Source organism: Gallus gallus, chromosome 14, assembly GCF_016699485.2.
Source record: "Gallus gallus isolate bGalGal1 chromosome 14, bGalGal1.mat.broiler.GRCg7b, whole genome shotgun sequence".
In the NCBI taxonomy this organism is placed as follows: domain Eukaryota; kingdom Metazoa; phylum Chordata; class Aves; order Galliformes; family Phasianidae; genus Gallus; species Gallus gallus.
In genome coordinates, this window is record NC_052545.1 from 11,836,223 (window position 1) to 11,863,045 (window position 26,823).

Sequence of the window (26,823 nt, forward strand, 5' to 3'; positions counted from 1 at the left end):
TCAGTGCTTTGGATACCAAAGAGGTGAAGGTACCATCCATAAGAGCAATACATCTAGTTTCCCAAAGAACACGAATCTAAAGCATACCTTATGAGCTCTGTAGCTCAATGCTGTTCTCAAGTCCTGTTCTGCACGTAGACACAGCACGAAGTGTTTGGTGCCTTGTTCCAGGTTGTGAATTCCTTGGCCATAGCCAGGTGACTCAGGGCTGAGCTGCCTATCATTTTATTTCTTTTTGAGTATGACCTTGCATGCATATCTTATTTCACACCTGCTGTCTAGGCCTGTGCTTGGGCCACTACTGGATGTATCACAAGATACTAAACTAGTGATATGGTAACAGCAGCAGGGATGGAAAAGATCCAGCAGTAAACTGATGGGTGGATTTTCTGACTCAAGAATATAATAATAATAAAAAGAAAAAAATCAACATCCGAAGTAGGTAAGGCAGCCTACCTTATCGTTTTAGAGAACTGGGAAGCAATAAACTCTTAGCCTTTTTTGCTCATTAAAGCATTTATTTGATTTTAATAGGAATAAACCATAACTTGGATCTTGTTTAAGAGGCTAATGAGCAGGCAGTATCGATAATCGCATCTATATATAAGAGAGAAAAGCAGCACTTGTATAGATGCACTTGAAGAATACTGCCCCTTTCAATAAGAAAAAGAGCTTTCTTGTGTTGCTCACCACACTTCACAAAAGCCAGAGAAATAAGAAAACTGTATATACAAGCTCGTTTTGCATTATTGGAATTCTATTTCAAAAGCAAGGTGTCTCTGTATTCTCAGTGCCACCACATATTCATTAGCACTCTTCAAGGAAGAAATCAGCAAATGGGTCGGGTTGGGATCATCTACTTTTAACCCCACTGTCACAAATAGGGTTGCCAGCAACTCTATAAGACAGGAGATCAGGCTGCCCAGGACCCCATCCAGCCTAGCCTTGAACAACTCCAGGGCTGGAGCTTGGGAGAGTAGAACTTACCTGATATGCAAAGATGCATCAAAGTGGACCACAAATATAGACACTAAAAGCACATCTGCAGAAGGAGCCAGAGAACTAGAGAGGTGCATCCTTCAGTATTGAATAAATCTGTAACATATGAAGACAAAAGCTCGCCATACATTTTTGCAGTATGAAGTACAGAAACAGTACCGCTTCACCCTTCTCTCTCCAACAACGTGATAATAAGAATATGTGACTCACCATAGGCAGCTGTCCAGGGAGAGGGATAGGGCAGAAGCACCTGTGAATAAATAATTAAAAAGCAGGAGGAATTGGGAAATCTTACTGCATTATGAAAAATGTAATATAATTGGCATAACTGAAACCTGGTGGGTTTATTCACAACTGAAACGTAAAAATTGCTAGTTACAAATTGCTTAGGAAGGAAAGAGTGGGTAAAAGAAATTGAGGAGGTTTAGCTTTGTATTAAAGAGATAATTTCCAGCGATAGAGGAACTGAACTCAGGGGGCATGGATAGTTTCCATCCGAGAGTGCTGAAATAATTGGCACATGAAAATGCAGTTTTGGTAGCAAGAATCTTTCATAAATCTTCACATTTCTGTACTCAGAGAGGAAGATGGGCAAAAATAATAGAGACCACTTGACCCAGCAACATTAGGACAGGTTTTAGGGAAAGCAGTCAGTACAGGGCAACAACTGGATACTATCAAAGGTAGAGTTTTATCAAAGATAGAACTAGACAAGAGTAATGCATTAGACCCAGTCTCTGTGGATTTTCACAAAGCATCTGATGGAATGTCCCACTGAAAATTCTTCACAGAACTGCAGACTGCAGAGGGAATGGTAACAGCAGGTTGCTAGGTATCCACATATTTCCACAGTGGAAAACAGCCAGAGCCTCTTCAAACTGGAAAAAAAGGCACAAAGCACAGAGAACTATGACAATGACATTGATGGGGAATGACAGGGTTCCAACAAAAAATATCACTGACTTCTTCTGCAATTTAAGAACAAGAGGCATAACAGATAAATAGAAATATTTCCTCCTAAAGAGTTCCCTGCCATACAATGACGTGAAGGTGAAAACTGAGGACTGCATGTATCCAGGAAGGAAATATCCATCACTGACGCGATGATTTGAGAGCAGCCTCTGACCAGGAAGTCCCCAGACTAATGATGCAGTACTGATATCACAAGGGGAGTACAGGAGCAGAATCACTCTGTACTGCATACACACATCTTCCCTAAATATCAGTTATTTATGATGATACAAAGATAGTGAAGTAGGTAGAAATTCTGCTGGAAACTGTGGTGCAGATTTTACATTACATTATTTATTATTATTGGGATAAATGGGGAGGCTGCAAGCTGATTAAAGAGCAGTCTTACAGTGAGGCAATTAATATAAAAAGAGTAAAGAACACAGTGGAGATCAGATATATCTAGCAGTCCTCAGGTTTGGTCTTGAGACTGATTATAGCTGAGATTAACAATCCACAAAAAAGAACCAGAGACACAAGTAACATTATCCGGTTTCTTTAAATACAATTAAAATTAAAAAAGAAATCAAAACCAGCACAAAACCCACAGCAAACCAGTGGACATTAACAAAGCGGATGTATGTGCCTCTACTGATCAACATCATCATTACAGTCAGTAGAGAGTAACGAATACTTCGAGGGGAGATTATAGTCTTCCTGGAGTGGGCTGAACAAAGCCCTATGATGACCTGTTCTTGTTGGCCAGAAAAGGAATCTGTCCAAGGAGTTGCCATTCTAACATGGGAATCTTATCTTGAAGAGAACAGTCTTACTTTAAATGCTCTCCTTACGTATGCTGTGTCACAAAGTCTGGAAGTACTGCTATTACAGAGTAAAGATTTATCTCCATAACTAAAAATGTGAGCTGACATCACAGAGCAGTAAGAATAATATTCAAATAAGTAAGTTCAAAAGCATAAATTAGGCAATTTTGTGAGGTCACAAGTACTCAGTGGTAGGCAAAAAGATAAGAAACAAGATGTGGGCCAGCATTTGTCTGTGAGGTGACTGCCAGCTGCCAGAGTGCTGCAATAGAAAGGAAAAGTGTTATTCTATGGATGAATCAACACATTTTGTTAATAACCATCATGAATAGTTAGGGTAAGAAAAAAGGAGGGCAGAATAGATGCACTGTGGGATTTCTAAGGTAGTTGAGGAGAAGAGAATTTCCTTCAAGACAAGAAAAGAAAAAAGTGGTCCTCTTTTAGTAGAACAAATCAAACATCAAGAGGGGCTATGATAGTACCATAAACACACACATACACATGTATATATCCAAATATGAGCGAAAGAACATTATTTAAGCTATTTATCACTGAGAAGAAAAATGAAGATGCAAGGAGGGGTTCTCAGAAAGTGAGTGCCTGGAATTCACCGCCACAGAGGGCAGTGTGAGCAAAGGAAATGACTGAAATACTGATGGCTTTCAATTCACAGAAAGAGCTGCATGACAAAAGAGCAATGTTTCTGGCACGAGGAAGCTTGGACTGAATCCTGCATAACTGATTTGTTGGTATCTTGAGTAGGTCTGAAAGAAGCCATCTTGGTCTGACTGCCTTTTGTCACACCATGTTTATATTGTATTAAATTACATAGCATCCATGCTTCAGGGTTTCCACTGGTCATTGATAGGAGCCAAGAAAAAATAGCTGCTGGCTTGATGCACGTCGTATTTTCTGGAGGGTTTTATGCCTTCTCTAAAGCATCAGAAATTGGCTACAGATGGAGACTGTGCAAGGGTGCTTTGCTGCTCTCCACATTATTACAGCTTCTCAGAATCTAATTGGTATGTCTGTTCACGCACTGAACATTAAATTGATGATCTAATTTGCGATCAGAAGAGAAACCTCCTCCAGGTTAGATAACAAGGATGGTAATGGATTTTTGCCTTCTTTTAGAACAAGGGGAAAGGTCAGTTTCAGGAAAGCACCTGTGATTCCTCTTAACAAATCCTGAGATTTTGCCTGTAAGGTAGGATAGTCCTGGCCACAGGAATTTAACCAGTATAATAGGAGTCCTCACAGTTATTCTTGTTCTTCCTTTCCTGTGGTACATGACAGCTCTAGTTTCTGTGGTCATTGCTTTATTATAGACCTTCAGGTTTCTGTAGAGTAATGGGGATGTTTCGTGTCTGTGATGCACTGGGAATTGCGGATTCGAGGTCTTCCTGACCCTGCTAGACACAGGACAGCTGTATGAACACGTCATAAATTGTGAATATAAAGATGAGACCAGTATGGTAAATGCTGAGACTGGCAGCAGAGCAAAGGGACAAGGCAAGGCACCACTTCTTCCTTGCTAAATTTCTCTATCTCACAAACAAAACCTACAAACTACATCACTTACTCTTTGGATGAGTCCATCTTCAGCCACTTAACCCAGCAGTCTTGAAGAAGCGGTCTGAGGGGCTTTTCTGGTTGCTTGTAGATGGAATAAACTTCAAAGAAGTAGAAGATAAACACACAGGTCCCGTATTTCAAAGAGATACAAATGATCATCCGGATGGATAATTGAGACTGTTACCTCAGTGCCAGTTACTGCAAAATAGGAACAGATGCATTCAGGACTACAGATAGGATGGAATATCAATCATCACAGTATCCTCCTGGATTTAAATTACACCACACTAATTCCTGATTTTAAGTGTTCTTTTACATGGAATTAGCAGAGCTAAAAAAGGTAAAATTAAAAATTGACTTACCTGACAGATGTCAAAATAAGGAATTATCAGGGAGTGGGGTCACTTCTGGCATGATCCTCTGTTAATCATGCTTTGCTGTAATGTTATTCAGTATTCTTGTTGGTAATCTAAATGGTAATGTAAATCTTCACTGATCTAACTTGCCAATGACTTAAAGACTACAGACGGTAGTAAATAATGAGAAGCAGATGTTATTACTATGGAATGACATGGCCTGTATGAGCAGTCACAGTCAAACAAAAATTCGCTTTAAGCTGCTCTACCTTGCACTTAGCTGCCTCACGGGGCAGGGGGGGAAGGGCATAAGCCATGCTTACTGTGAATCAGGTTCACTCCACAATGTTCAGACCCATTAGATTTGGAGACAGAAACACCACATCATACTGTCATCCAGACTGACTTCATTCTGCATTATCTGACCAGACCAAAGGATATTAGATGAGATTTTGTTGCAAAGTTCTTTAGGTCCTAGCTTGGAAATAAGGTTCAAAAAAATAAATACATTTTTTTTCCCACCGGATTTCAAAAACTGGATATTCTTTTGCAGTGTACTCTGTGTTTATCTTTCTCTTTGTTAAAACATCCGTGGCTGGAAGGTTAAGGTTGTCTGTTTCCATGCTCTAAGTCAGGTGTGCCCACTTAGAAACTCAGGATGTCTCAACCCAAAAAGCAAGGGTAGGGAAGCTGGGAGAAGTTTCTGGAGTTTGCTTTGCAGCAAGCAGCCTGAATCACACCAGCTAAGCGGATCAGAGCAGACAGATGGGCAAGCCAGGGAAGAAATACTGTTAGAGTGTCAACTGTAAAGAAGAAATACAGGTTGATGTGGTAAAATTCCAGGTTCCCACTCCTGCAACAATCACTTTACCTCATAACCTACAGGCACTTGCGTGTCTTTCAAGCTACAGCCTTAGACTTGAAATTGAAAGTATTTTGTTATTCTTACTGATTATTCACATATCTCTACAGCTAAGAATCTAGAGCTTGATTCTTACAGAAAACCATTAGATTGATGTAAGAGCCATTGCTTCTACTTCCTTTTGAGAGACAAAATGCAGAATCAATCTGAGATTTCACCATTAAATAAATGAATGAATGACTAAAAGGGCATAAAAACTGAAAAGGTTTATCATTCAAACATTTTATTTTCAGAACCATTAAACAGATAAATAAACAAAGAGATCTGAGAACGGAGAAGGCTTATTACTCAAACGTCTTTCAAGAACTATCTGTGACCTCTCAACTCAAAAGAAGATAGGTTAGTTGCTATAAATTTGGGACTGAAAGATAGCACCATACAGGAAGACTTTTAATTGCTGAAGAAAAAAATGCCTATCAGTCAGGTTAATCCTACAGCGTAGGCTAACTAAAACAAGACAACGCTGCAATTATATTGAAATAAATAGACTCATCATCTCCTGATTTATTTACCTTCCCATTGCATGGGTTCAAACTTAGATATAACCCAAAACTAGCTTCTACGAGTCAGCAATGCTACTTCTAAAATACCTGGAATCAGCCAGAGAAAGAAATGAAGATCAGAACATTTGCCATCATCCTTATCTCCTCTATTACCAAGGCTTATTTTACTGGAACCTCCATTTCCTTCACCAGAATATTATGAGAGCTGGTTTATGTGTGGAGCAATCAATGTACCTTTTTGTGAGCAGCAAACGCTTCTCCCTCTGTGGGAAGTTCAGCAACTGAGGGAAATCTTTTGGTGAGCCCAAACAGATTATGTTAACAAATGAAGCTTTTCATGTTTTCAGTCTGAAAAACTGAAAGGTCTTTTACTTTGCAGTACTTCAACCTTGAACATTTCTTCATTGATTACAATGCAGTTTCCACCATGATCCCACCAAGTCATCTTATATTGGTCACTTTCAATGGGTAGCTAGAGTTTCTGTAGAAAGCTGAGGGCTGAGAAGATACTGCCTTTGCCCTCCTCAGAAGAAACGGGAGTTAAACATTTGGTTTCCTCTTCATGAGAAGAAGTTGGTGAATCCTCTTCTTACTCTACCCATGCTAGAGTAGCATCACAAGCTGTTCCTGGATCCTGTGGTGGAGGACCATGAGAAGGGGAGCCCGAGGACTCAACCCGCTTCTCTTGATCAAAAACAGACAAAAAAATTAAAATTGAGCCACATGGATCAGAAACATCTTCTATTTCTGTAGATCCAACTACAACAAGACACTAAGTCCATGTTGCTGATGGCGTAAACAGGAGATGCGTAACCCCTCTTTGGTTCCTATGTTTTAGTAGATATTTTAGAAATTCAGAAAGCAAGCTAAACAAAAGAGTGATGTACTTTAAGGCTTTTTAATCACAACTCTCTCTACAGGATCAATTACTTAATCCGTCAAGGAAAGGCTTCATCTGGAGATGGTGTCTAGATGCAGGACTCAAGCACATGCCAAGTTCAAGGAGGAGAAGGTGACTCCCTCAAGGATAGAGAGGCCTTGCAGAGAGACCTTAACAAAAGTGAGGGCTGGGCAATCACCAAGCATGGGTCCCTTCCAAATTAGGATATTCCTTGGTTCTTTTTAGTGACTCACATTCACAGCAACATGTCGTGCCATTGTAGTAACACTCTGTTCTGAATCCATCCTTTCCTCCATTTTTAGCGCACATTAGCTTTTGATGTTCTCATTTTCTGGAGTAATCCTAACCGTGAAACAGAGTTTCCTTCTTTGCTCTCAGAGACTTTCATCTCTGCTCACTCTGCTTATGTATTTCTGCAGCTACGGCACAGATCCAATACGAATACTCTGGTTGGGTGTTATCTGGAGAGAAGTGCTGGCATGGTTAAAAGAGGATCCATGCTGACCCACAGCTACTAATTGGAAAGAGTGGAAGATACTCCTTTGATCTTTGCTAATCACCAGCCTGAAGGGAACTGCTAATGCAGTCACATGAGAAACTGTAGAAGACATCATGCATATATATACAGTGAGGTATATATCAGCTACATATTCTGTCAGAAGCATTATTTCTGGTCTTTCATGGTTTCCTGGAAACCTGATAGTCCCCCAGATAATGGACTCCCTGATAACTAGTATGCTTTGGCATATTTACATTAGCAAGATTACTCTTCTTTTTACAGCACTTAGTCACAAATGACAGCAAATGGGAAGTGGGCAAAATGGCGGCTCTGTGCCCTGGAGGTTCCTGGGGAGCCAGTGAGTGGGAAACAACTCTGCTTTCCCATTAGCTGTCTGGAATGGCACCTTGGCATCTGGAAAGAGATGAGTTTTGTAGAGCCAGTGAGGCTTCAGGCAAAGTGCAATGTTTCTGACCACAAAGCTGACCACAGAGTAAGCACAGTGGGTCAAAGTTGTCACCTCTGTGATGCCTGTCAACCCTTTGGGCCTTACAAAGATAGTCAGATGAGTCTTGTGACTTCCATGCGTTTCAATTAGACATGACTGTAAAGAAGTTTGCTTTCAGTGGCTGTGAAGGATTTTCCCATCAATCAGGGTTTTGGTGCAGAGAACACAGTTGCCATGGCACACAGTCTGACTTAGCACAGCATGCTGCACGTTCCTCGCTCCGCCTGCACCCAGTGCCCCTGCACAGCTATCTGCTGCTCCGAGGAAGAGAAAGGGAAACTGCAGTGTGCACATCCCCTCTCTGATAAGACTATTAGCATTCCACTTTGAATATGTGAATTGAGGAAAAAATGCATGACTGAAATGAAAAAAGTGGAAAGCTTAAGGAAGTGGTCTTCTGCTATAAAAGGTAGAAAGGTTTAAGAGTTTGAGTTCATTGAAAGAAATAGAGAGAAATGAGAATTGGAGGAAGTTCTCACGTTACTTGGAAGCAAGAGAAATGTTGACAGGCAGCAGCTATAAATGAAAGCTGCTGGAGTGATAGAAAACAGTTATTTGCATAGCTCAGTACATGTTTGAGTGCAACTCAGTCAAAACTGGTTTGTTTTCCAGCAGAAAATATTGTTCCAGCAAAACCAACACTGTCAACAGTTGCTTTTGGAGATTAAGGCTTGATTTTCATTAGGGGAGAAAAAAATCAGTTAAAGGATTTGTCTGGGATAAGTTTAACCAAAAGTGCAATGTTTCATTTGTTAATTAACCTGATAAACTTAGTTTGAGTGAGCTCATTAACCTATATTTTTCCTCACGTAGTGTTTTAATTCACTAATAAATAAGTGGTGATTCACTAATAAGTGGTGATGCAATCCTCATCCACTCCTTTCGGACCCCTGGAGGGCTACATCATTTTTTCAGATACACACAGTGATTTTACTCTCTGTAGATGACGTGGAATCTCATTAGACTCACACGGCTCCAGATATAGCTGGAGAGACAAAGACCTGCTAGGGCCTATTGGGAAAAAAGGAACCTTGTCTTTCATAGGCTGGGAGCCAACGTGTTTCTAAAAGGGAATGCTGTTTAAATGAAATTTAATCATTTAACAGAACTGTACTTCTGAACTCATGAAATTTTATGTGGGTTAAGTGAGCACAGACAGCTTTCTCTTTCTTTTTTCCCCTCCCCAAGATGAAAAGCAGAGTTATAACAGAGCTCCTCCTTTCACTCAGTACTACTACATTTTTCTTAAAGTCAAATTATTTAACAGAATATTTTGAAACAGCGTAGTTGGAAAACATACCAGTTAGGATTTTACAGTTACTTTTTATTTTATTGCCTTAATTGTTAATGAGGCATTTAGTACTGGCCTCTAAAGAGGGATAGAACACAGGACCAGTAAATGTGATCCAGGATACCAACTTCTGGTCCTTGCTATTGCCACAGGTGTGTTATACCCTCAGCATATACACTCAGTTATACCCTCATGTCTTAAAGCCTGTGCTTTTTTTGTGTTTCCTGCCCTCCTCCTGATTTCTAGCCCAAACCACCAGTTTATATTCTGAGGTGTATTCTGGACCAGTTCAGCCACTGTTGTGTTGTCCTGAAGACAGTGATTGAAACTGTTCCAGAGGAGGGTAGAAATCTGAATTCTCCATCTGTGGAGTGAAAAAGGAATGAACAAACCACACATTTTAGGGAACTTGTAGAAGAAAAAGTACATCTGTATGCTATAGTTAAGATGCAATCTATGTGCACAGCTGCATCTCCAGCTGTTTTTATATAGCTGTGCACTTGCTCTCTAGTGTCTACCACTTCCCCACAGAAGGATCTCAACCTGAGCTGTTGCACTGTGCCAGTGACAAGTTGTGCACAGCATAAAGCTGTGCTCACTGCCATGAGCTCACTGCCATGAAGCTGATATATGGTGCAGTCTTGATGGCTCCATAGGACCTTGCTTCTCATAATTTTCTGAACGGGTTGAATTCTTGGCGTTTGGAATAGCCACTTTCCTTTTGTCCTGAAGTGATCTGATTTCTCAGACATGAGAAAATTTTCATGACAATTATTTGCTGGAAACTCAGGAATTCTGACTGCATTAGGAGCAGGAGAAGGCAAAGAACTGCAGAAAGATCGTGGGCCTCACCCTGCAAGTTAGACAGAGAGATCATCTGATGCTGCCACAACTCTCTCTCATTCCCTGAGTCCAGCACTTCTTACCACACACCACTTCCACAGAACAGAAGCCCAAAGCCAAGCTTTCCGCAGTAGAAACCACTGAGGAGCTGGCAGTCATTTGACTTCTGTGCTATGGGTGCTTGCACAGCTATAGAGCCGTGAAATGGGAAAAGTTCTGATGAGCCTGCGTGAGAAAATGCTGTGTGTGCTCTTGGGAACAGAAGCTGAGCCCAGAGGACCTTAAGACCTAGGGGATTTCTCCTCTCCTGCCTGCTTGCCGCTTCCCAGTTCAGGCTGAGCAGGTACTCGAGATGTAGGTGCACACACGTGTACATGCACACAACAGATGCCAGGGTGACACTTACCTGCTGGCCACACAGACCAATGCAGAGAGCTTTGCCTGTAGCAGCACCCCAACAGCTCCTCTTCCTCTCCATCTGAGCAAGTGTCAAGGTCACCAGTGATAAACTGCCCACTTCTCCCTGTAGATGCACAAGCACATCACACCAGTGGTCTCAGATACTGTTGTAGGCTCTAGGTCTATTATCCATACCAAGACCTCAGGATGCTCACCCAGGCACCAGCTCAGACCATGGGTATTTCCAGATATGTCTTCTACTCTCTGGCTGTTTAAGTCTGAAGATCCCTGCTCAATTACAAATACACACGTATCTGCACAATTAAGTAATATTAACTGGAGAAAAACACAAATTTCAGTGCTTTCAGTTGCTGATACCTAGACCTGTAGGTCGCTATGACCTTCTAAGGAAGTCCAGTGAGACAAGTGAACCTGTGCAGAGCCAGCATGCTTAGGATGGAATGCATTTGCCAGGGCTTGCACAGATGGCGTCACAGATTTCTACCTCATCCTTGGGAAGCCCTAGAATAAGTTGGCACCATAGTTTCCTCCTGTTGATGTTTGGGTAGTCAGTCCTTTCTCCTCAACCTGCAGCAACTCCCTGATGCTGCTGAGCTCCAGAGAGCTCTGCACACTGTGCAGCACTGTTAAAGCCAGGTTGCATCTCCTCTGTCTATGCAAGAGAGTCATGGACAGGAGAGACCACTCCTTGGCTTTCTCCTCAGTTGGAATCACTGAGACAAGTGGGTGAAGGCTATCAAGGGAAGGAACCTTAGACACTGTTCTTGTTGCAGCACTAAATGACAGCCTTTTCTGCATTCTCCAAAGACTCTGCAGGACCTAGTTATTAGGTGACGATGCATCTGGAAAAGGGTGGCACAGCAGGATAAACTCTGCAAAGTCTAAAATTAAACTTAAGAGGGCTTAAGAGATCGGTTATACAAGATATCCAAAAATAACTTAGAATAAATCCTAAGAGGAGCAGTGAAAACACTGCTGACATCTTCAGTTCTCAGAGAGATGCATGTCTGCATGTCCAAGTACAAACACGGTCTATAAATGCCACCGGCGATTACCTCTGAAAGCAGAGGAAGGAACTCCTAATGTCCAGGGACAGGAACAACAGAGGGAAGAGTCCTTCATCAAGAGCTTATCATGTAGTTCTGAGCATAACCTTTAGCACTAAGGCCATCACAATCTGGAAATCAGCAGTCAAAAGTAAAGTGACCTCACCCTCCACATGCTTTTCTTTTTCTCAGTCCCCGGTCTGCAACCAGTCTTTGCATCATGGCTCCAAAGGGCCTTTTTCTGGTCACTCCAGCATTTTCTGCCCTTGTTATTTAAGCTGGAGGCCTTGCCACAGAGAGCTTTCCTGGGAGAGACAACACTGGGCAAGCTGATTAAAGAGAAGGTATGGATGCACATTCCTCCAAGCAGCATGTGATCACACTCTCTACATTTGCCCTGTATGGCACCACTGGTTTCATCAGGACTCAGATGATCTGGAACGGCTCTGTCAGTACTTTACCATGTATCTGAAAGGCACTGTGCATCTCCAGCTCTCAGAATGACAGATGTCATTTCTCTAGTAGCAAATGCCATTCATTGTTGGCTTTCTTGGGGTAACATAGGGGAGAGTCAGGTATTTGTTAAAGGTTTCCAGAAACATAGCTTCAGGTTCACAGCAGCCATGGGGGGAGACATGACTCAGAGAAGTCAGGTTAACATAATATTGAGATAAAGTTAATAGATTATGTCTGAAAACAAACAAAAATTCAGATCCATATGGCTAGAATGAAAAATCCAGCTTAATCTGCTTATGTCAAATTCAAATCTAAAGGTCACTCTCCCTATATTAACTTGATATCAGTGCATTCCTGACAGACGTCATGCCTTATAATGCGGTCTGGCTGAGAACAATTCCTACTTACAACACGGTATCTTTTATAGCCCACTTGCTTGCCTGAATTTCTTGATCAGGTCACTAAGATCACCATGCATGAAAAAAAGTTGAGGGAGCTGGCCTTGCTCATGTCCCTACAAGTATAGGAAGAATGGCTACAAAGAGCAGCTAGAGAAGTTTCAGTTGGAAGCACTTCTCCAGAAGCAGGTGCAGCCCTGGGAGGCACTACAGAAGGCATATCACCTTCATCAGGTATCACAAGACTTGGTAAAGTCACAGGTGCCCTGATCAGGCCCCAGCAATAGTCCTACTCTGAGCAAAAGGCTGAAAAGAGACCAGCGAAGTCCTGTCAACACAGAGCTTCTGAGATGCTGTGGTTTCTGTGATACACCAAGTATCTTTCAGTCTGTTTCATAACAAAATTTGCTCACCTGACATTCCCTCTGCTCAGATATGGACCTCTTTTGGAAACAGATGTTGCTTTCTTTCAATAAGTTGTTTTCTTTTCTAGACTGTCCTTTCAACGCCCACATTCACAGAGGACAATTCCTTTGCTCAGACACAGGGTTACAGAAACATTCGTTTCAATATCAAGTGCAACTTTTATCGCAACTTATACATAGATTACATACACAGCACTCTGTAGCATATATAGCAAATAAAAAGTAATAATAGCAATCTGTTATGTTTTCTTTTATCTCAATCCCACCAAAGACATCAAAAGGATTAACGTTATACTGTGATCATGGAATCATAGAATCCCTGGAGTTGGAAGGGACCTCTGATGGCCATCTAGTCCAACTCCCCTGCAACGAACAGGGATTCATACATATAATTAATTGCTTTTAAGAAAAAATGCAGACTTCAACATCTCTTCTGCATTTCACCATGTATTTTTTAGTGGTTCACATTTTCTAAATCAGTTCTTTGACTGTACAACAATAATTAAAGAAAACTAATAACAACTTTAGCTGTCTTTCCATAAGTTAAAGTCTTAATGGGCAAAACAGATTCTTCTCCATTACCTGTGGCAGGCATGCCATGCTCTGATTACTCAGGGGAGAGCAGGTAAGCTATTGGCCACTTTGTAACAGACGTTATTGAAAAAAAACACATGTATTCATTGGACAGATGCACCGAACCACAGGAATTATTGTATAATTTCTTCAATTGCCTGAAAAAGTAAGAAAGAAAAAAGTCAAAGCATCCATCTTTAAGTTATATTTACTGCTTAGGTTACATTTGCTGAGGTCGAGTCCTAAAGAGAGAAGCTTTAATTTAGAGTGATAAATGGATGAAGCAGCCACGAGGCAGAGGGAGTGACACAGGGCTGTGCGACTGTCACAGCAACGCATTAGCCTGCTTTATAACAGTGGGTTTTAAAAGACTTGAAAATGCTATGCAATTCTTTTAGCTTGCTTTGTGCTTCAGCTTTTGTCTTTGGTAGCCACATTTCATACCTAAATCAGGGCCTGATACATCCCATTTGGAAAACTGGGCTGAGCGGAGCTTAGACATCTGCAGACAGGTAACCAGAGCTGGACAAATCCCTCTGTTCAGTCCTTCCAGAAAGATGAAGTTCTCCATCTCTCCTGTGAATAGTACTAAATGTCAGATTCTTGTAGAAAATGACTGCTTCTTTGCTTTCTGCTGTAATATCAAGTGCCCGACTGGAATTCCACGTTGATTCTCAAAGTATTTAATGACATTCTGCTGACAACGTGAGTCTAGTAATGTCTACAAGTAGGATCAGCATGATTTTTGTTCTGCTTAGTCTGTTCCCTGAGAACATGCTTTCATGGTATGGCCTATAAAATGAAGTCAACCGTTCTCTGCTCACTCACATTCAGAGAAGAATATGTTGCTTGGAGCACTGAGAAAGTGCAGCTGCAGCTTGAATATTGGGCCCCGTTCAAGTGAGCCAAGCAAGTGTACCCTCAAGGGCCCTCAAGTTGGTCCCTCAAGTTTGTTGGAATCAAATCTATCAACATCCTTCAAGATGTAGCATGGAAAAGTTGTCCAAATGAATTCAAATTGTGAATAACTTTTTTTTTAAATAGACAGCTTTAGATAAGCATTACAAAACTAATTATTTTTACATAGCAGATACCTATCATATGCAGAAATCTGTGGAGTCCTGCTCATCCATGCTTGTAAATGACAGTCCAGTGTTGGTGAGCTGTGAATGATGTGGCTCCTTCCCTGCTATCAAGTTGTTTTCTCCCGATAAGAGGCACAGGAATGCCCTTCAGAACCAGAACCTAGATGGGCTTTTTCAAGGAGGGTGACTCCTACCTTGTGAGGATTATTTGTCTGGGAAGGAGGCCCAGTAAACACCTGCTCTGAGGCTGAGAACATGTGGTGGTCCCATAGAGTGTCAAGTGGGAGCGATGGCAGGAACACCAGTCAGAAAGAGGAGGCAGAGCAGAACCAAACACTTTCTGTCTCCTAAAATAATCCTTTTCTTTTAAAGGTGAAAGATGTCGAAGTTTTATTGACCTTGCTCCGGCTTCTGAAAAAGGTAAGACAATACAGTTAAGGCTTCTTCCCTTTTTACAAATTGCACCAGTACTGTTTCTTGTCATACTTCAGTGCCAGGGGAAACATTACTTCCTAAACACAAGAACTTACATGTCATCCAGATTACTTTCAGCCAAGGGGTTAAGACAGCTGTTTACTCAGTTCCTGCAGACCTGTCATTTGTCCGATGCATTCCTTTTGCATTCAGCTGTTTGGTGTGGGTTTTTTTTTTCCAAGTAAATTAAGATTTATATTGTAATACAGACATTTCCGTGCTTCCTCTAGTAAGGAAGGACACTCTGCATAGTTTCCTCAGGCCATGGGGACATTTATAGTCAGAAAATTGCAGTGACACTTACTTTCAGGTCCCAAATGTCTCTTTGTGAGGGGGAATCATGTAGCTGCTTGTGTGACCAACGTCAAGGAAAGAAGAGGGGGAAAATAATCAGGTGTAAAGAAAGGGCAGGCTGCAAAGCTTTCCTTTACCCCTGTAAGGTGCACATCCCCCATACCAATTTAATCCATATTTCCCAATAGTATTCCTTATCAGAAAAATAAAACACAAGGTAGAATTCAACTAACAAGTTGGGCAGCTGAGCACATCCTGCTTCCAGCTCAAGACCGAGCACTCTGCCCACACACGATCCTTGTACTGCCCTCCGTGCTCAGAATGAACTTCTGGAGAATCCAAAGGATGCAAAAACTCACATCATTATAGAGGAGTGACACCATTTTTTAGATCATGTGAGACAGTCCCAAAGCCTTTTGAGCAAATGGTACCTTCATGAAGTCTGACAGAGGCAGCGAGTGGTGTAAGGAACAATTGTTCTCAGCCTGAATTGCTGATCAGCTGGACAGCTTGAAAGAGAAGGATGATCGCCATTAATAAACCAGTGGGGTATTCAGTGAGAGAAATACTAACAGTCTCTATGAAGGTCATCGTAAGCAAACTTGAACATATTACGCACATAAGGGAAAAACAATCCTGGGATTACTAACAGTGATGAGCTGTGAGCTAAACCTTACATACAGAAATGTGACCTTGGGACTGAACAGATTTGAAATCGTTAGCTCCACATTCAGTAGAGGGCAAAAAGCAAACTGGATTTTAGGAGTCCCAAGGAAAGGGCCTGAGAACAGAGCAGAGAATATCCTGTTGCACAATGACTGCACACAACCAAGAGCCACTCCCATATACAGAACACACAGTGGTATTTTTTTCCCCTTCTAGTCCAGTTCACAGAATGGCAGCAAGAGTACTCAGAGTTCTAGAGGATTCTGTACATGAAAGACTAAGATTCTTTAGCCTGAAGGAGAGAAATGTGGAAGGAGATATAAAGGACATAGATAAAGATGTAAGAGGAGCTGAAAAGGCAATAAGCACAAGGCCTAGCAGACATTGCATGAATTGAGACGGACTCCAGACAAGCACGGCCTGTCTGTTAGAAAGGCACGAGGATGGTTTTGTGCTTTATCCATTTTCTGTGCAAGTTCATTACGGTTCATAATGCATCACCCACGCTCATTCCAAAACAGCACTTAGTACTTAAGTATTTTTTTTGGTGGTGCTAAACGCTGTCAGCAGTTTTTTTCCATAGCACTTTTAGAGTTGCTGCGTGGTGTCAATGTATATTTCTAGGCTATTTTATTTTTCATTTTCGACGAAGTCAAGCTCTTTTGGGGCAGTTTTAGTGAAGAAAATTATTTATATTTCTGAAGGTTTTCCATGCAGTTGTATGACACGTTCACAGAAAGTGAGGGGAATGCTCAGCTGGAGATAGAAAACAGCAACTACAAAATACTAACTGCCTAACATAGAAAGAAAAACAGAAAATATTCTGCAATTGCAGATCAGCTGAAACATGGCCAACCTGATTTCTTTACCTTCAGCCTTGTACTGTCCTGAGATACTTCCATCACACATGAAAAGAAAGCTGTCAGTGACGCCCAGCTTACTTTCACTGCAAATTATTTAACTTCTAGACCTATTCTGCTCTCTTGTAAATAGAAATAACTTCCAACTCCTTTAACTGCTCCATCCTGTCACTCAGCACTGACTTTGCAAGTATCCCTTGTGCTGTAATAATATACCAAAAGAAAACAGAAATCAGCATTTTAACACGTATTTCTCAAGCAGAGCAATGAAGGTATTCAGAGCAGATGACTGCAGAGGGTCATCCAAATTCCAAGGTGAAAATGTATTTAGGAAAGGTATATGGCTGGATAACCGTGCTCAGCTGCTGGCAAGGGGCAGGAGACGGATTTCCCCACTTCTGGAGCACTGGGAAACCTGTGTACACCTCCAGATTCTTGTGGTATTGACTGGGCATACACACTGGGCAGAAGCTTGCAGCTATTCAGTAGCACACGGTGCTGGGACAGACTTGATTCCTCTTCCAAGTGAATGAGATAGGATAAAAATGCAGCAAATGTTTAGAAATTGAGGGTCCTTTTCTGAGCTCAGTTGTACTAACATGCTTTGGTTGTGAACAGAACATTGTGTAACTGGGAATACATCTTTACAATGAGACTTCTGCTTACTCATTTTCTGTACACATTCTTAGCATCAATTATCACTAAAAAGTGGTTGTTCAAGGTTTTTGTATTATCCAAAATGTCTCTAGGTATGCATGCTCAATTACTGCAGCTGGGGACTCAGCTTTCCAGAGTTTTCTTTCAAGTCGGCTTTTCCTACTCCAAATCAGGCCTGTGTCTCATCAGCTTCTCAGCCAAGTACAGGTTGTTGGAGACTGCCAAAATACTTCCAAAGCACATCATCTCTCACTTTGAAGGCATGCTAGAAGGAAGCCTAAGTACAGACTCAGTTTGGTTGTGTAACAAGTCTTTCTACAATCCATTATCAATTAGCAAGAAGTCACAGTAAAACCCCATCAGAATATTTGAAACCTTTTTAACAGAGGAAAGTTGATCACTAAAACATTTAGAGTAAAATAATTTTAAAAATACATGGTGAGGCCTAGGTGCATCCTTACCACAGATCTCACATTCATAAATGAAAACCTGTTTCTTATTTTCACTGTTAAAACATAAGGAGCTCCCTATCTTTAGTCCACTTATGCTGATCTGTTTTTGTATCGTATTTCTGTTCAGCTATTACAGCTTTTGTATATATTGCACCAATGCCACCTACTAAAAGAAGGCAGATCTGAGCAGCAAGATTTGGGGCAAACAGACCCACAGTGTGGTATAAATAAACACTTCCAACCTACACTAGGGAGAGCCCTTCCCTGCTCTTCAGACAGCTGCCAACAATCTGTCAGAACCCTGTAAGCCTAACATTGAATTTATTAGCTATTGCTGGTTGTTAGTGCTAAATCTGCTTAACAAAATCAGCTTTGTGATGGTAGATATAATGAGAAAAAAATATATTTTCTGTGTCCACATTTATTATGACATTATTCATTCACTAATGGTGAAGGAAGGTAGGATAATAGGTTACTAACTGGGTTACTTTGGCCAGGACTTTTAGAGGGCTCTCACTGAGCAGTTGGTTTTGGGTCCCACGAAGCCTTCTATTTTCTAATTCTGATTACAGAAATGAGAAATAAGATAGCAAGTATTTCCAAAAGGAGCTGGAAGAAAGCTGCCACCTGATCTTTAAGTCCTGAACCATTCCTGGGATTTTCTCAACAAAGCAAATCAAAATTTCATTCTTGCTGATTACGGTGACATCAAAAAAGGGTAGCTGGTTTAGTAAGGGGCGCTGATCTGTTATACTGAAAAGCGCATCCAGTTTTTAACTACTCGGTACATCTTTTAATGCACCTCCCAGCCTTCCCTCTGCCTATGGGCTGCTCAAGACCTCGCTTGTTCAACACAGCTTTCTCTCCATCAGGCACCTGCCGCGGTGCCCACCCAGCACACTGGGCTGCGACATGTTCCATAATCCTCCCTCTCCCATCAGCCCTTCTGGGCTCACCTTCCAGCTCCCCTCTCCCATCCCTGCAGATCTGTGCCCAAGAGGACTTCCACAGGGCCACGGAGGATACATTCACATCAAAGAAACCAAGGCTGAATATTATGTCCAGAAACTGCAGCACTACAGTGTAAAGCAAAAGGTGGCAATAAGTCCCATCAAGCGACCTGATGAATGACACACAATTATACACAAATACAGGCCTGTTCCTCCCCATGCATAGAACAACATTCGAACTCCCTCATCCTTCTCTAAATTACATCAGTGTCAGCTGTCAACCACAATGACAGCGAAGGCAGACGGAGAATGAGGTGTGCCAAGCTGAGGAGTCCTGCTGGGAAGTTGCTTCAGGAGCAACCTAAAAGATCACTGTTTGCTCAAAACTGAGATTGTTGCACCAACATAGGGCAAGATTCACATATGGGATTCACAGGACAATCTCTTTACAAGGATGGTACCATTTAAACTACTCTAGTGTTCTGTAAGACCTCGTTTGCTTCAACTGTCAAATCCATGGAACAATACCCACACAAAATAACAAAACAGCAGGTCATCAGCAACTGCCTGCACAGCACTGCTTTTTACTTATTCACAGGGAAATCCACATGCATAAAATAAACAAGACCTTTTAGACACCATGAAAATTGAGGCAGCATAAAATCTTACAGAAGGAAAATGTTCATTGCTGGTGAGTATTTAATGCTCAAAAATGTTACAGGGGACTTTTTAAATTATAGACTGCATTGGCAGAGATAGAAAATGACTCCTGTACATCCTCTACACAGCTCATGATGATGCATCCTGTAGAGATGAGAAATAAAAATCTGTGCTGTCTGAAAAGTAGCTGGCAAAACTAGGATGACAAACAAGAAGTAAATAAAGTCTCACCTAAACAAAGCACAGAAAAAAAAAGAGAAAGCTTAGCCAAATCTATACATGCTTTTAAGCCAGCGCTACAGCAGCAGCTAATGAGAAGGAAAACGAGATGCCTGATTTTAATGGGTACTGACATAACTGGTGTATCAGAAATTTGACAGGAGAAAGATAACTAGAAGGACAATAATGTCATGGCACTGATTGCAATGAAAGTCAAAGCAGATGTCTTGTGCTAAAGCTGAACAAGAACAACAAGGTAACCTCATTAACAACCAAAACAGTCTCTGTAGAGGATTCCGTGCTCAGACAAAACGTACAGAATTAAAGAAGTGATCACCCATTGGGTTGGCTATCAACAGCGGGGTCAGATTTGGGAGCAGGGATAGTATGAGCAAAAGAAAGAAAATATCAGGAGAAAACTTCAAAACTCAGCACACAGGCTGAGAAAACATCACTCTAGATATGATGCAGAGACTAAAATTTGAAGAAACTTAATGAACATGGAGAAATGAGTTGAGAAACTTGTAACTCTTCACTTTTTCCTGAGCAGAGAGCTTGGTTCAAAGTGTTACCACGAGATGCTTCACATCTGTGACTAATAAACACACGTTTAGCATCCTCACAAAAGCAGTAAGTCAAAAAAAAAACCTTGGGAAGGAGGGGGGGATGTAACAAAAAGAAGAGCTGATGAAAAGAAACCAACAGTTCAGCTAAAACCTTTCCACAGGCAACAGCACAGGAGCCACTGCTCTCCCACACAGTCAAAACTGCTTGAGAAAATGGACACACAGCTTATTGCTGATAATGGGCTGTTCATGGCACTGAAAAAAAGGAATTGCAGGAAAATGCAATTGCAATTAATGAGAAAGAAAGACAGATAGTATTCTATGTTGATAAATGCAAATAATCCTACCTTTACGTGTACAGTGATGGGTTCTGAATTAGCTTTAACCACTCAGGATAGAGTTCTTGGGGTGGTGACAGACACTTCTATGAAAACATCAATTCACTGCTCTGCAGAGCTTAAGAAAAGAAGAAAAGAAATATTAGGATCACTGTAGGAAATAAAGAACAAAACAAAACTCTCTATAATACCACATGTATTCATGATGTACCCACCCACAGCACTATGGGCACTTCTCATCCCTCCCTTGACACCCCCAGCTCAAAAAGGATATAATAACAATTAAAGAGACAGAGAGAAAAAGGACAGTTATACACAAAGATAGGGAATGCTCTTTTGCATGGGAAGGACAACACAAAGATTTCAGGCTGGAAAACAGATAAATGAAATTCAAAATAGCAGAGATATAATAAAAAACCAACACACATTTTTAGTTGTGTGCTGTGTGACTGAATAAAAAGAGGGTAGCTTATCTAAAAGGGCTTTGACTGCCTGGAGACCTCCATCCATTGAAAAGAAATGAGTGGTTCTCCTTAAAGAATTGTACACTTTCCCAAACAGTCCCCGTTGTCTTCTGATATATTTCACGTTTTGCTTACATTTCTTTTAATAGAACTGTAACAGAGTGCATATATATATGTATACTCATGCAGACCAGTACCTGTGCACTTGCATTAGGAGAGTCAAGTACACAGGAAGAAAAAATACGTTACTTACCTTGTTACTTATCTTTTATCCATGGGGTTTTTTACATATTTTTTTGTTTTGTTTTGGGTTTTTTTGTGTGCTTTTTGTTTGTTTTTTACATCTGTTATGAATCATGAGTTATTTTTAAAAGCCAGGCAAATACACAAAGCAGAAACCATGCTTAAGAGCAGAATTCCAGCTAAATTTGCATCAGGAAGCACTAAGCTTGCTTTTCATGCTGATAATACAAAAGGTCTGGAGAATATTGCTTCTCTGCCGTGGGGAATGCTAGCTGCAAGGTCTGTGTGTAATTCATCCCCTCAGCCCAGTACGGACAAAGTACATGACCAGACCTGAACTGCAGCTCTACAGAGGGAACATTTAGCCAAAATACACTCATTAATGCTTATGGGACAGTCCTGATTTAGAGCATTTTTCATGATCTTTCACATTACGTTACTCAGCTGAACACACAATAGGAAAAAGAATATAGAACCAAGATATTTCCCAGTCTGTTCAATGTCATGTACAGGATTAAATTCAGAACCAAGTATAAAGTCAAAACCACAAGAAGATACAGAAAGCACATCAGCATGCCAAAGAGAGTCTCTTTGTTTAGGCTCACAGCTCAACGTCGCCTTTCAAAACAGAAAAAAACATGAAGAACTACAGCTAAACAAAACAGCTGGCATTTCTCCTATCAGCTACACAGATCCTGGTGATTACATTTGTCAAATGGTCTTTCATGTTCTGAGACTGGAGTCTCTTCTCTGGGTGCTTTTTTGACTGCCTTAGTTGCTTTACAAGAGCAGATAGTTTTAGATATTTCCAATGGCTCTTAGGATTATGAAGCTTTCTTTGCTTTGGAGGGAAGTTTTACTTAGTTTTGCGGTCTCTCTCTCATTCCACTTTTTCTACACCGCAGCACAAGAAGAGCAGGCATATGGTCTGATATTATGAGACTGCATTAACCAACAGATGGACTGACTGCTCAGAGCTGAGTCCCTATGCCAGCCACAACAGCATGCTCAAGGTTTATTCCTTTCACCAATTTTTATTGATCGTTCCAACATTTCTGGCTTTTAATTCCAGTCTTGAAGCAGCAGACATGAGCAAATGACTCAAACCATCAGAAAGCAACTGGAAGAGAAAGCATGAGATTTACACGACCAATTTAAGATTACATTAATGCTTTTCCCAAACAAGATGTACAACATTTCACAATGTGTACCTGTTTGTACATTTTTCCTCTCTTTTCTCTTGCAATGAATGTGAAGTGCAGCAATTAACATGAGATCCAGGTGTCAGTTTCAACACAGAAGTCTGGAAAAGCAGAGCAATGACAGAGTGTTTAGAAACATGGGGGGAAGAAAACCCAGAGCAGAAGAAACGAGAGGGAGAAGACCAGAAATGCAGAGGAAACGTCACTTAACATCTTAAAAATCAGCAGAGAAAGAAAACCAGGCATCCATTAAGTCTACGTAGCACTCACCAGAAAAGCAGGATCTATTCTATGAATGTTGAAGGAGCTGTTAGTACACTGTCAGCATCGTGCTACTAGTTCTGGAATTGAATATTAAAGAAAATAATGTTAAAGGAATAATCAGATTTCCACTGAGGTGGCAGACACACTGCTCAGCTCCACTGTTTCTATCACATAGAGGCTTTTTGTCATGTGAAATGTGATGTCGAAAACATAGTGCTTGTATCAGAAACTTCCAGACAGATCAAGCTTGAGTCGACAGAGGAGTCATTTGAGATGATGTCATGTCATAGCTCAGAAGAATTCCTTCTGACTGTCAGAGCAGATGTTTAGCACTGAATTATGAGGAACCTTGCAAGTATAAAGCTTTTCAAGACCTCTTTAGCTCTCCTCACACTGGCCCAGTATTACAACTTGCACAGGGACAGCGTGGCACAGTGTCACAGCTCAGCTGAGGCTGTTTTGATCAGATCCTTGAATCCTTCAGCCAGGAGGGCTGTTCTACCATCAGAACAGCTGGTGAGCAGTAACCACATTCCACCTTCAGCAGGGAGCACAGACAGAGACAGGAGCTGTTTCCAAGGAGGATAAAATCCCACTGCGATATTCTGAATATAAGCTTACCATAATAAGGAAGCTGTGTTTCTGTTGGAAAAGGCCCACAGGAATCAATACAGACTCTGGGCCACAGCTCCTCGCGCATCGCTGATGGAATAGGGGGGCATTCAGGAAGCGGTGTCACTGGCTTGGCAGGTAGCACATTTCCAAGCCACCAGCCAAAATGTATGACTAATATCTCCATGCACACAATCCCTGCCTGCACCACGTATAACACAGTTAACGTGACTCAGCAGTCTCCTGCAGGAATAGCGGTACGATTTTCCCAGAAGAGATTCTTTACGAGCAAACAGCTCATGTTTATGGATTAAAAATGCTTTGAACTCTTAACAGCAATTCCTCTTTCAGCCGCCTCTTCAGTGTTGCCTTGAGAACAAGCACTAATATTGGATCTTTGACAGTCAATTTCATGACCTGACCACCTGGAGAAACAGGCCAGGATGGGATTTCAACATCGTTATTTCATCTGGAGACAGGGCTTGCAATCTGCCATTGGAAACTGTTGGCACAAGGAGCTGGCATCACAGATCACCTTTCTGAATTTCCAACAAGTATATAATCATACACACTGGGCATGGTTGTAGATGCATGTGATAGAAGGCATAGATGTGTTTTTATACTCTCTAGCACTGGTTTGTCAGCTGCATTATTCTCAGAAGCACAAGAGTAGATAAAGTTATGGAACTTTGTGTTTCCATAAGCAGAGGCAAAGGCTTCTTTATGAGCACAGTCTCATTCAGATAGCATTGAATTCTGGCTGTTTCAGCTCCAATTGCAAACAAGTCTGGGAATGGCTTTACTAACACAAGACAGACAGGATTTGTCTTTGCATCTCGTAAGGAAAAAGCACCGAAGTGCATATCAGTAATTTCTTCACATTCCTGAGGACAATTTAACCAGAGCTCTCTCATACAAAAGGTGCGGTCACAACTGCTGCTTATTTTTTAGGGCAGGAAATTGCAGTGGGTTTGAACAAAGAGTACTTGATGCTTTGATTTGTACTTCTGCTCAGAGTACTCTGAACAGCCCGTAGTTTTTCTTTCTCCAAATGAAAAGGCCAGAGATGCAAACCACCAGAACACCCTACAAAGACAGCAGCAGTTACTGCAGTTTGGTATTCACACTCCTTCAATTGGGTACTGTACAGCCTAAACCTGCTCAAAACTTCTAGAAGTCATTAACCACGCTGTTCTTTGGACTGCTTAATCAGGAATTCATCAAAATGTGGTATGGTGCCTGGAGTTCTTCTAAGTCTAATTTCTGTGACATTTTTCAGGATTCCTTTTTCAAAGGAAACTCAGCATTGAAAACTTCTGATTCAGGATGCTCCTTGCTGAGAGGTAATAGTGTGTTCATTTACGGTGCCTTTCCTGATGCTCAGGGTTGACGTACTTGAATAAATTCAAGTTTTGTGAAGAGTTTTTCATCCTTCAGACTCATTACAGGCTGAGGTAAAGCCTCTTTATCTCATTGTCAAGAATAAATTCTGCTTGCCTCATTTTTCCATTCCAGAATTGCCTGCAGCATCCTTTTGTTAGCATGTTGTCACTCTGCAGCAGTTGCACTCAACACGATCACCACTTTTGAAGATACGCACTTAGTATCTATGAATCTATTTGATGCTGCCCTCCACTATCTGACAGAAGAACAAGGGACTGATCTTGTCAGATGGTTGTGATGGACTCGAGTTCCTCAAGTTTCAGCAATCCTGTGAATAACAATTATCTTTCCAGTCACAACGAACAGCATGTTCACTTCGTTTACAGTTGCAGGAAAATACATTTCCTTGGCATCCAATACCGCTGATTCAGAGGCTGAGTCCTTTTTCTGGGGTGATCTGAAAGGTGGAATACAGTTCTGTGGGGAGGCAGCACTGGTGGTTTTCACCAGGAACTCCACAAAGACAACACACTGTTAAGGAAACAACAGTAGTACAATGCTCAGGGATGCAAAGAAATTCACTAATGTCCTGGCTAATTTATTGATCTAAGAATCTCTAAACAACAGAAGACAGACAAAATATGCTTTCAGCAGCACTGTTTTCATCTTAGGCAGAGATTGTTATCAGAGGGCAATCTGCCTTGAAATCAGATCATAGAAAGGGCCTTCTGAAGGAAGAATCCTATGATGTAAGTCATCGTACATGGACTTAATCAGTTTGCCCCAGCTCCATTATCCCAGGTTCCTGGTAACTCATCCCAGGTCACATACTTACAGGGCTTTAGTTTTTCCAGAGGGTTGTCCTGAAGATTAAGACCCATTCCCTCCAGGAACAACTCTACAGTCTGTGGTGTTCAGTTTCAGAACAATCTCACCTGCAACATATCCCCATACAACACTCACAGAACAGAAGCAAAGAGCCAAAGTGACCCACAATACACAGATTTCTATCTAGCCAGCCAGACTGTTGAGGATGCAATAGGCTGGTTAGTGCAGAGACACCTAGGGAAGAAATGGCAAGATAAGGCATGTCAGAACAGCAGGTGTTGATGGTAATGAGATTACTAAGTCATCAAAATCCTCCTATCTATATGTAGCTTCTCATGACACCATGCTGGGAGACACAGGACAGCAAGTAAATTGTGATGTGCAATAGAGACATAACAGTGAGACAGACGGCTGTCAGCTCCTGTCTGAGAGAAAAACATGGCACATTGTTGATAACCTGCTAAAAGCCCAGGAGGTGTGAGGTGGACTTGACAGGCAGCATTCCCTCTCACCCAGTATCATTTCAGGGAATCCTGGAAACATCGTCTGAATATATTTTGCTTGCGAGGATGCACGTATGGGAGTGTAAGGGAAGCAGTTTTGCCTTAATTTTGTTTTAAAGTAGAAGACCATTCTTTGTTAGGAGGTCTCACATTGCTGCCACAGCACCGCAAGGTGAGCAGGGATGACACACCGCCTGACTAATGCTGCACGTTGTGAGGAAGAGGCAGTCAGAAGCTGGAACCTCTCTGCATTTACAAGGAACGTCCTTGGCTTAGCACACACATCTTTGCCTAGCTCTGTACCTGAGCTCATGGCAACGCTCTGTTCTCACATAGCAGTCAGTTTGGTGAAGAAGCAAGCCGAAAGCACACACAGGACAAAGACCAAATGTTGAGAGAAAGAACACAAACCCTCCGGTGAAGGCCATCTAGGTATGAGACTCCTAACGAACCAAGTGCTGACTACTCTGAAGGAAATATTTTGTCTGGCTTTACTCAGCCTTTGAGAAACCACAGTGGCAGAGGACAGAGGCCAATGGGTACTGAGATAGAAAAGGTGACAAGAGAAGACAGAGAAAGAAGACAGAAATCCTCAGGAGAGCTCCTTGCCTGC

The 26,823-nt window shown here is 41.5% G+C and overlaps 1 protein-coding gene and 1 long non-coding RNA gene across 9 annotated transcripts in view; one reads left to right on the forward strand and one right to left on the reverse strand.

Moving 5' to 3' along the window:
• LOC107054642 lies at window positions 1-25,078 on the reverse strand. 2 transcript variants are annotated; one of them, XR_005839743.2, is made up of 11 exons: window positions 22,630-25,078; window positions 20,721-20,829; window positions 15,775-15,852; window positions 14,770-14,986; window positions 13,935-14,066; window positions 13,500-13,648; window positions 10,787-13,023; window positions 10,579-10,695; window positions 4,357-4,547; window positions 1,210-1,877; window positions 1-1,095 (listed from the first exon to the last, which is right to left on the reverse strand). It is a non-coding gene; the product is annotated as an uncharacterized LOC107054642 (long non-coding RNA). The 2 variants fall into 2 exon arrangements; XR_005839744.2 differs by lacking the exon at window positions 1-1,095 and having other exon boundaries at window positions 1,672-1,877; window positions 10,787-13,648.
• The window catches only part of GSG1L (GSG1 like), a 58,210-nt gene that overhangs the window by 4,056 nt on the left and 27,331 nt on the right, over window positions 1-26,823 (forward strand). For 5 of the 7 annotated variants that reach the window (XM_430446.8, XM_025155295.3, XM_025155294.3 and 2 more), the window contains exon 2: window positions 14,948-14,995. The exons of the other annotated variants lie outside the window; for them this stretch is intronic. In XM_430446.8, coding sequence (XP_430446.4) covers window positions 14,948-14,995 — 48 coding nt within the window. The remainder of the gene's footprint in view (window positions 1-14,947; window positions 14,996-26,823) is intronic. 7 annotated transcript variants of the gene reach the window in all.